At 36.3% G+C, this 11,486-nt stretch overlaps 1 protein-coding gene across 1 annotated transcript in view; it reads left to right on the plus strand.

The window, feature by feature from the left end:
• The window catches only part of RXFP1 (relaxin/insulin-like family peptide receptor 1), a 100,677-nt gene that overhangs the window by 20,744 nt on the left and 68,447 nt on the right, over positions 1-11,486 (plus strand). Inside the window, exon 3 of the mRNA XM_006867936.1 lies at positions 2,744-2,849. Coding sequence (XP_006867998.1) covers positions 2,744-2,849 — 106 coding nt within the window. The remainder of the gene's footprint in view (positions 1-2,743; positions 2,850-11,486) is intronic.

The raw sequence follows: 11,486 nt of genomic DNA on the forward strand, positions 1-11,486 counted from the left end.
TTCCCCATTCCTGCTACACAGGATTGGTATGAATTGGAACCAACCCCACAGGACTTAACAAAAACATACTTTTTTAAGAGAAACAGAGCTACACAATTAGCGATATGTCAAAATATAGAATGGCAATTTATTAGTAGTTAGTGGAGAATAGGAATCCTGGTATGGCATTATAGGATAAGTACTGGACTGCTAACCTACCAGCCACTCCCCAGAAACCCTATACAACCTACCAGCTACTCCCCAGAAACCCTATACAAGGTAGCTATGAGTTAGAACCAACAGGATGGCACTTATAACATTGAAGAACAAATTACATAATTTTTCATTAGAGTTTTTATAAGCTAATTCTGAGGGACATAATTGATCATTTAATATCATTTTCAAACTTGCTAACAGTACAAAAATTGAATGGAAAGTGTACTGTAAAATGTGGGGTATAAATTAAGGTTTCTGTTATACCATGGCATTTAAATCAGATTACCATAAGAATTTATTGGTTTACAATTGTTTTTCAATCAGTGAAAAAATGTGAGGAATTTAAACCTATAAAATCACTTCTCAAGAGAAAGATCACAGATAATATGAGATCTAGTATCAACCAAGGAGTCCTGTTGTACCGTTGTAGGATAAGCACTGGACTGTTAACCACAAAGGTGGTGGTTCAAACCTAACAACCACTCCTTGGAAATTATCTGAGAAACTGGATTATATGAAGAAGACCATAGCATCAGGATTGGAAGAAGACTCATTAGCAACCTGTGATATGCAGATGACATAACTGTCTTGCTGAAAGAGAAGAGGGCTTAAAATATTTAAGGAAGAACACCAAATACCAAAGCTTTGAGGTATGGGTTACACCTCAATGTAAAGAAAACAAAAATCCTCACCACTGGACCAATAAATAAAGAAAAGTTCGAAGGTGTCAAAGACTTCATGTTGCTTGAATCCACCATGAACTCTCATGGAAACAGCAGTCAAGAAATCAAACGACATATTGCATTAGGCAAATCAGCTGTATATAAGACCTCTTTCAAGAGCAAAGATAACAGTTTGAGGAGTAAAGTGTGAACCAATGACTTTGTGGTTAGCATTCCAGTGCTTTTTCTACAGCATGTTATTGCTCTCAGGAATCATCCATTTCTCAATAATGTAGGAATCCAACTCTTTTTGTTGTGTTGCTCTTAAATGCTGTCCAGTCAATTTTCAACTCAGAGCAATCCCAAGTAATAGAATAAAACTGTTCCATACAGCTTTCTAGGCTATAACCCACCAGCTGCTTATTGGGGGAAAGATGAGGCTATTTGCTCCCTTAAATATCTGCAGTCTGGGAAACCTTACATAAGGTCACTATGAGTTAGAATCAACTAAATGGCTGTAGGTTTGTTTCTTTGTTAGGTTTTTTTATTTGTTGTTTTTTGTTTTGTTTTTAATATTTACAGAAGTAGCTGTCCAGGTTTTTCTCCCATGGATCACCTAGTTGTTGAACCACTAGGGTTTCTTATATTTATTATAGCCAAAAAACAAAAGAAACATTTCTGAGTTGATTCTGACTCATAGAGACTCTACAGGGCAGAGTAGAACTGTCCCACAGGGGTTCTAAGGATGTAAATCTTTATGGAAACAGATTGTCACATAATTCTCATGTGGAACAGCTGGTGGGTAAATAATTAACGTTATACTGGTTACCTCTAAGAATACATCGCTGAGAGTCTCTAACATACAGTTGGCCCTCCATATTAGTTTCACATCAGTGGATTCAACCACCTAAGGACGGATTGAAAATATTCAGGGAGGCAAAAATAGCTCCTAAGAAACAACTTAGTGGTTAAAGCAATACCTTGAGTTAAAAAGGAACATAAACTGCTATTTACAAAGCATTTGCCTAATATACGAGTAACCTAAAGATTATTTAAAGCATACAGGATGATTATATTTAAATATAAATAAGCACCCACTGATTGTTTTTAGGGTGAGTCCAGTGTCCTGAAACGAATCCCCTAATAATACCAATGGACAACTGTACTTCATAAATATTAAATCACTTTCCTAAGACAATCACCACAGATAATCAAAGGCATACATCTCATTCTCCCTGTTCCCAGAATCCAGGGTGTACAGAATAAATGTTCAGCCCCATAAATCAACTTTTATATATTCTATACCCCTACCTAAGTCAAAGGAAAATCAGAAAATTATAGGCCTATAAAAGTTTTTTGAAACGATCTTAAATGTTCAGAAAAAAAGGAAGAGAAAAAAATCAACAATATAGTGTAATGTTTGGGTCTTTTCTATCCTTCTAATTAAAAATGATCAGCCATTACAGCTCATGATTCAGCTATTAATAAATACTTGCTCTTAAATAATAACTTTAATGTGGACATAAAACTTCGCCAGACACTGCCAGGTCAGTCCTAGACAGAACTACTCCCATAGGGTGAGTAAGAGCAGATGATTCATTCATTTTGCAACAAATGGATAAGAACAGCCTGCTCTTTAAAAAATTAAAATGCATGCCCTGGTATTTGTATATGTTTCCAAATGGTAATGCTTTAAAATCATTTCAAGGTTAATCAAAAGCAAATATTAGACACTTTACTGAAAGCATTGCTCAGATTTCTTAAGTAGGAGATGGCATAATTTTGTACTAAATAATTTTCTCATCACTTTTTGTTTCTTTCTTCTTATTGTCCTCTTCTTCCTCGTCCCTCATTGTCATTGATTTAACTACCTCATCTTTATTCAGTGGTCAGTTCTGTGCCTGTGCAATGTCTTTGCCAAGGTCTAGAGCTTAGCTGTGATGAAGTCAACTTGCAAGCTGTCCCATCAGTTTCTTCAAATGTGACTTTAATGTAAGTAGAAAAGAATGGCTTCATCCCCATAGCCAGAATAACATCTGTAAAATTGTATCATAATTAAGGCTTGTCATTGTTAATACTACATTTTTATCCAAAAGTGATGTCATTGCTTATTGGTCTATTACTAGGATTACTTTTTGTTTTGTTTTGTTTTTTAGTGTTTATTAAATGCTAGGCCTATTCTAAATTATTTCATTTAATAACTTATATATGCCTTATAGCAACTTTCTAAAGTATTTAACATCATAATATTTTATCTAAACGAAAGACTCCATCAATTGTGTGTGCTAGTAAAAGTAAGGGAGGCTAACAATCAAATGATTTTATGGAGGTATTCTCTCCTATCATACAGAATTGTAATATGACATTTATTGAATGGCCTCTTTTATACTTTATTGGACATAGTTTTTTATATACTCTTATATGTAAGATTTTTAAAAGAAAACAAGTAAATAAATTGGTAAAAATATTTTCAGAACTTAATGTTCAATGTCCAACTTATATGGATCAAATATTGACTCATATTTGTTGACTTTTTCCTTAAGTCAAATTTATGTATGTAAAACAAAATTGTTCTCAAATCAACTGGCTTATTGATCTAATTCTAATTTCATTCAACCAAACTCCATTAAATGTGTGTGTACCAGCAAAGTATAAACATTTAGCTTAAACTTTAAAAAATAAATCAGAGAAGGCATATTTCAGATCTCTGAGATGGATATTTTAGTCAATATGCTTACTAGATAAAGTGTATATGTGAGTGTGTGTGTTTTAACCAGATGATTTAAGAACATGCAGCTCGGACTTTGCAATGTATTAGGGAAAATAGGAATAATGGTGGACTGTGCAAGTATTGAAAACTCTGTCCTATATTTTCAAACCACTTAACAAAGCATTTATATGTTTAAATATAGAAGGGAAGAGCTACAGCTCAGAGTTGTCTGATTTACTGTCAAATTCAGAGTCTGGGAATTTACTCAATTGATAATGCCCTGGCGGTATGAACTGAGCGCATTAGGCAGGCTAAGCCACAAAGACTTGTTTTCCAAGGGATAGCACTCCCACTTAAACTAAGGCAAAGTAAGAGCTTTTTGGCATTCTATTCTGTTGCAGTGTGACAATAGCTCTTTTTCATAGAAATTGATCTTATTAGAAAATAATAAGAAGCCCCACAAAATCACTTGAGGGTGTTTAAGGAGTTTTGTTATTGTTGTTGTTGTTAGGTAACATCAAGTTAATGGAGACATATGGGAGGCCTAATGTACAACAGAACAAAACACTAACCAATCTCATGCCAGTCTCACAATTGCTGTTAAGCTTGTGCTTTTGGTTTTCTAATTCCAGGTCTTAGCATATGTTGTTAATAATTGACATTGTCTCCTGAGCTGCTCTTGAAATTTTCTATTCATCTCTTTTTACCTCCTCATGTCTTCCATTTGCTTTAGCATCTCTATGCTGAAGAACAAGTTTCTGAGTCTCTTACAATATCAATTTTGGTCTTCTCCTGTTTTGTCTTCTTAATGACCTTTTGCTTTCTTCCTGTGTAATATTTTTTATGTCATCCCCCAAATTTTCTGGTCTTTAGTGTCTAAAGCATCAAATGGTTCTTCAGATGATATCTAAACTCAGGTGAGATCTGTTCAAGGTCATATTTTGGCTCTCATGGACTTGTTTTGATTTTCTTCAGCTTCGGTCTGAACTGGCATATGAGCAAGTGATGGTCTCTTCTACAGTCTGCACTTGGCCTTTTTTTGCTGATGATATAGAGCTCTTCTATCATCTCTTTCCACAGATGTAGTCAATTTGATTTCTATGTTTTCTATCTGGTGAAGTCAATGTGTACAGTCATCTTTTATGTTGTTCAAAAAGTTATTTGCAATGAAGAATTCATTGGTCTTGCAAAATTCTATCATGTAATCATAGCATTGTTTCTAGCACCAAGGCTACATTTTCCCATTACTGATCTTTCTTCTTTGTTTCCAACATTTGCACTCCAATCACCAGTAATACATCTCGATTGAATGTTTGATCAACTTCAGGCTGAAGAAGTTGATTGAATTCTTCAATTTCATCATTACTGGCTTTAGTAGTTGGTGTGTAAATTTGAATAATGGTGGTGTTAACTGGTAGGTGTATAGATATTATCCTATCACAGATAGCATTGTACATCAAGACGAATCTTCACATGTTCTTTTTTATAATTAATGTGAAGCCATTCCTCTTCAATTTGTCATTCTGGCATAATACACCATGCAATTGTCAGATTCCAGATAGCCAATACCAGTCAATTTCAGTTCACTAATGCCTAGGATATCTATGTTTATGTGTTCCATTTAATTTTTGACAATTTCCAATTTTCCTAGGTTTACATTTCATACATTCCATGTTATGACTATTAATGGATGTCTACAGCTGTTTCTCACAATTCTAAATTGTGCCCCAGAAGCAAATGAAGGTCCTGAAGTCTTTACTCCATTCATGTCATCACGGTCAACTGTACTTTGAGGCTGCAGCTCTTCCCCCAGTCTTACTTTGAATACCTTCCAATCTGAGTAGTTCATCTTCTAGCACTATATCTGACAATATTCTGGTGCTTTTCATCATTTTCAATCATCTATATTCTGATGCTGCCAGCATTCCACTGCTATTTATAAGGTTTGCAGTGACAATATTCAGGAGTAGTCTACCTCTCCTCCTTCCTAGTGTATCTTAGTCTGGAAGCTTAGCTGGAACTTGTCCACCATGGGTGACCCTCCTGGTATTTTTTAAAGCTGTGGCATAGCTTTGAGAATCACAGCAACACACAAACCACCAGAGTATGACAGACTGACATATGAGTGGTGGATTTTGCCTATAGCATCCTTCAATAATGCAAGTTGGGGCTTCATTTTTTTTTCTTCAGTTCTTTCAGCTTGAGAAATGCTGATCATGCTATTCAAGAGGTTTTCAGTGACTAAACATTCAAAAGAAGTGGTGTCTTTGTCTGGAAGCACAACTGAAACCAGTTTACCATGGGTATTTAAAATGCTGGTAGCGTAACCACCGCAGCACGAAATGTCAAGCCACCATAGTAGACACAAACTGACAGAAAAGTGTAGTTCACTTTCCTAATAAACCCCATGATCACGAGTATTGTTATGATTTCTGTGTGGTCATTGCAATAGATTATCACAGATATGAAGATAAGAAATCACAGATATCACAGATATGAAACAGAGAGTACTATGGAGGAATTGCTGGTGTCAGCATAGGATAAAGAAGGTTGTAGGGTGGAATCACATCTGACCTCTGCATCATAGAATCTACCTTGACCTGCTTTTGAGTTTGATTCTCTTTCCCCCATGTGAAGACAGAAGAAGTTAGACATGGCCCCACACAGTTTTATACCCTTAAAAATGAAATGAAATCATCAGAAACTCTTAAACCCAGAAATTCCAGTGAGAATTTATATCTTGGTAGCTGCTTAAACCCACCACTTGTCTGTCAGTTTGTCACAATGTGGTGGCTTGCATGTTGCTGTGATGCTGGAAGGTATGACACCAGCATTTTGAATGCCAGCAGGGTCACCCATGATGGACAAGTTTCAATTGAACTTCAAACGAAGACTGACTCAGAAGGAGAAGAAGACTATTTCCGGATGTTTAGTCACTGAAAACTTTATGGATAACAGTAAAACAGTCAGATAGCACTAGAATATTGAAATATGATGACTAGCACCAGAATATTGTCAGATGTAGTGCTGAACCCCTCAGCTTGGAAGGCACTCAAACTACCACAGGGGAAGAGCTGCTTCTTCAAAGTAGAATTGACCTTCCTAAAAGCAGGGACTTTCATTTGCTGATGGGGCATGATCAAAATGAGGAGAAACAGGCATAATATCAATAAATAATTATAATAAGAATGTAAGAAATATGAATCTAGGAAAATTGGAAGTTGTCAAAAATGAAACAGAATGTAGATATATCGATGTCCTAGGCATTAGAGTCCTAGTATGGCACGGCAGAATAATGTGCTGGACTGCAAGGTCAGTTTGAAATACAAAGTTGGCGGTTCAAACCCACAACAGCTTTTCAGAAACCCTATACAAAGTTGCTGTAGGTGTGAACCAACTTGACAGCATTTAACAACAACGGGCATTAGTGAGTTAAAATGGACTGGTATTGGCCATTTTGAATCTGACAATCACGTGGTTTACTATGCTAGAAACTGAAGAAAATGGCATTGAATGCATCATCAAAAAGGACATTTCAAGATCTATCTTGAAGTATAATACTGTCTGTGATAGGATAATATCATTACACCTACAAGGAAGACTAATTAATACCACTATTATTCAAATTTTTGCACCAACCACTAAAGCCGGTGATGATGAAATTGAAGAAATCTACCAACTTCTTCAACCTGAAATTGATCAAATATGCCCTCAAGATGTGTTGATAATTACTGGTGATTGAAATGCAAAGGTTGGAAACAAAAAAGAAGGATCAGTAGTTGGAAAATATGGCTTGGTGATAGAAACAATGCTGGAGATTGCATGATAGAATTTTGCAAGACAAGTGAATTCTTCATTACAAATACCTTTTTTTACAACATAAAAGACTATTATACAACTGGACCTAACCAGATGGAAAATACAGAAATCAAATTGACTACATCTATGGAAAGAGATGGTAGAAAACCTACATGTCATCACCCAAAACAAGACCAGACTCAGACTTGCTCATATGCAAGTTTAGGCTGAAGGTGAAAAAAATTAAAATAAGTCCACAGAGCCAACATACCCCATCTGAATTTCATAACATATCCCACCTGAATTTCAAGATCATATCAAAATTGATTTGATACAAAATATGCTAATGGCCAAAGGCCGGAAGAGGGGTGGGATGACATAAAGATCATCATACAGGAAGAAAGCAAAAGGTAATTAAAAAGGCAATCAACAAAGAAAAGACCAAAATGGATGTCAGAAGAGACTCTGAAACTTGCTCTCCAGCATAGAGATGCTAAAGCAAATGGAAGAAATGAGGAGGTAAAAGATCAAAACAGAAAATTTCAAAGGGAAGCTCGAATAGACAAAGTCAAATATTATAATGAAGTTTGCAAAGATCTGGAGTTAGAAAACCAAAAGTAAGAACATGCTCAGCATTTCTCAAGCTGAAAGAACTGAAGAAAATATTCAAGCCTCAATTTAAAATATGGAAGAAGCATAGTGGTTATGAGTTGGGCTGCTAAATATCAAGTTCAGCTATTCTAAATCAGAAAGAGGGGGCGTTCTGCTCCTGTTAAGATTTATAGCCTCAGAAACCCTATGCACAGTCACTATGAGTTGGAACCGACTCCACAGCACACCACTACCACTACCACCACGGGCAAAATATTCAATGGTAATGAAAACATCAAAAGAATCATGAAGGAATATGCAGAGACACTATACCAAAAAGAAATGGTCAATGTTCAACCATTTCAAGAAGTAGCCTTGATCAAGAGCCAATGATGCTGAAGAAAGAAGTCCAAGGTGCATTGAAGCCATTGGCAAAGAGCAAGCGTCCAGGAATTGATGAAATACAAACTGAAATCTTAAAAAAAAAAAACTGAGGCAACGCTGAATGTACTCACTCATCTATACCAAGAAATTTGGAAGACAGCTACCTGGCCAGTTGATTGGAAGAGATTCATATTTGTGCCCATTCCAAAGAGAAGTGGGCCAATAGAATGTGGAATTTATCAGACAATATCATTAATATCACATGCAAGTAAAATTTTGCTACAGATAACCCAAAAATGACTGCAGCAGTACATTGACAGGAAGCTGCCAGAGGTTCAGGCTGATACAGATGGGGATGTAGAGTGGAGGATATCATTGCTAACATAAGATTGGCTGAAAGCAGAGAATACAAGAAAGATGTTTAGCTGTGCTTTATTGACTATACAAAAACTTTCAATTATATGGCTCATGAAAAGCTATGGACACATTTTGGAGAATGAGTACTCCAGAACACTTAAGTGTGCTAATGAGGAAACTGTACATAAACTAAAAAGCAGTCATTCAAACAGAACAAGGAAACACTGAATAGTTTAACTTCAAGAAAGGTGTGCAGATGATACAACTTTGCCTGATGAAACCAAAGAGGACTTAAAATACTAACTTATGAAGAGCAAAGACCACAACCTTTGGTATGGCTTGCACCTCAATGTAAAGACAACAAAAATCCTCACAACTGGACCAATAAATAACATCAAGATAATGGAGAAAAGACTGCTCTTGACAACTAATTGAAAAAGGACCTCTGGTAGCATAGTAGGTTACCAGTTGGACTGCTAACCACAAGGTCAACAGTTCGAATCTACCAGCCGCTCCATGGGAGAAAGATAAGGCTTTCTGTTCCCATAAAGATTTACAGCAATATGTGTTGCTATTTAGATTGGTCACTCCTACATGAAGAAAACAAGAGCAACCAGAAGGCAACAGCAATTAGTTGAAGGAACACTAAAACAATATAGTATCCTGGGAGCCATCTAAAGATAATCTATAAAAGAAAGGGAAAGATCAATAGTGAAACCTACTGTTAGTAAATAAAATAAAATAAAGACTGATAATTGATCATTTGTTATATAAAACAATTTGGAAGTCTATAGGGATTTTGACAAGAGAATTTTCCATGGATTGTTGTTGTTGTTAAGTGCCATAGAGTCGGTTCCAGCCCATAGCAACCCTGTATAGGGTTTCTGAGGAGCGGCTGGTGAGCTTAAACTGCCGACCTTGCAGTTAAAATGGCTTTGCAGTCTGACGTATTAACCCACAACGCCACAGTGGGTTCCAAGTCATTGTGGTCCTATATAGGGTTTCCACCGAGCACTGGTGGTGGTGGTGGTATGCTGTGGAGTAGGTTCCAACGAATAGCGACCCTGGATAGGGTTTCCAAGGCTGTAAATCTCTACAGGAGCAGAAAGGCTCATCTTTCTCCTGTGGAACCACTGCTAGTTTGAACTGCAGACCGTGAGGTTAGCAGCCCAACTCATAACCACTATGCTACCAGAGCACTGGTGGGTTTGAATAGCTGGGTAGATGTGGATTTAAGAGAGTCTAGGGTTCTATTTGTAGTCTTGGTGTAGGTATACACTGTAGGACAAGCACTGGACTGCTAACCACAAAGTGAGCAGTTCAAACTCATCAGCCACTCCTTGGAAACCTTTTATAGAGTCGCCCTAAACTGGAACTGACTTGATGGCACTTAACAACAACCACAGGAATCTATTAGACTGGGAATTAGAGCAATTGCTGAATTTTGAATCTTCTCATACATCTTCCACTAAAAAAAAAGAAAAAGAAATGCAAATAAAACACACACGCTCCATACTGTTAGTATCATTGTTATTGTTGTTGTTAAGTGGTGTCGAGTCAGTTCTGACTCATAGAATCCCTGTGTAGGGTTTCCAAGGAGCAGCTGGTGGGTTTGAACTGCCAACCTCATAGTTCCCAGTCCAGTGCTGATCCTACAGGAGTTCATTAGCATCATTAGTAAACATTATTAGGACACAAAGAATATCACAATCCTCAAGTTACCTCTAAATGAAATGCCAAATTTCAACAGCGCTATTACCACTTCAAACCTATGAACGCAAAAGTAGGGAAAGCATAAACATTCCACGAAGAAAAAAATAAAAGGAATGAAATAGATAGCCCACTAAAAGAAAGTTCAGCATTAAGTACTAATGTATTGAACACAAATCTGAAACTTCGTAGTTCTCAGCACTAGTAAAGGGAAGGAACTTGAAGTTAAGTAAGATAAGTAAAATCAGAATTTTCAGGCTCAAAAAAGCATTACTTTTAGAAGTGAATCAGATAAATAGTGAAGGAGCAGTGGCATTTGGAGATGTGTAAAGATGAAAAGAAGGAAAAGGAACGATCCTACAGAAATAAAATAGAAACACAACATGACTGCAATCTCCCCCTCATTTTCATAAAAGTCATGTCAAGCATTTTTTTTAAATAACATGTAGCTGTTTAGTTCTTGAATTAAGAATCCTGTCCATAAAATAACTAGAAATGGAAAAAAATCAACACATTTCCATATAAAAGTATGACAAGGAAAAACAAAACTATGAATCAAAATAGCTCATATGATGATAATTCTCTCCAAAAATATAAATTTGATGCAAAAGGAAATGATAGCACAAAAGTCCAAGCTCAACCAAAGGAATATGAAAAATACCCTTATTCAGAAATTTTACAACTAAAAAAAGAAATGGATGGGGGAGAAACATGGAAAAATAATTTAAAGAATTGGTGGAACCCAAGAAAAAATAGAAAGGAAAACAAAGTCAAAGTTATAAATAAAGACTAAGTCACAATTTGCTCAAAGGAGAATAGAATCTAATGAAAATTTAAGAAGTATAGGGGTGGATGTTTCTCTGCTACTCATAAGGTTTTCAGTGACAAAATATTCGGAAGTAATTCATCATTCCTTCTTCCTAATCTGTTTTCGTCTGGAAGCTCATCTGAAACCTGTCCACCATGGGGGGCACTGCTGATATTTAAAATACCAGTGGCTTAGCTTCCAGAATCACAGCAACTCACAAGTCACCATGGTATGACAAAATGACAGACGAGTGGTGGATTACATCTCAATG

Source organism: Chrysochloris asiatica, unplaced genomic scaffold (genome assembly GCF_000296735.1).
Source record: "Chrysochloris asiatica unplaced genomic scaffold, ChrAsi1.0 scaffold00112, whole genome shotgun sequence".
Lineage (NCBI taxonomy): Eukaryota > Metazoa > Chordata > Mammalia > Afrosoricida > Chrysochloridae > Chrysochloris > Chrysochloris asiatica.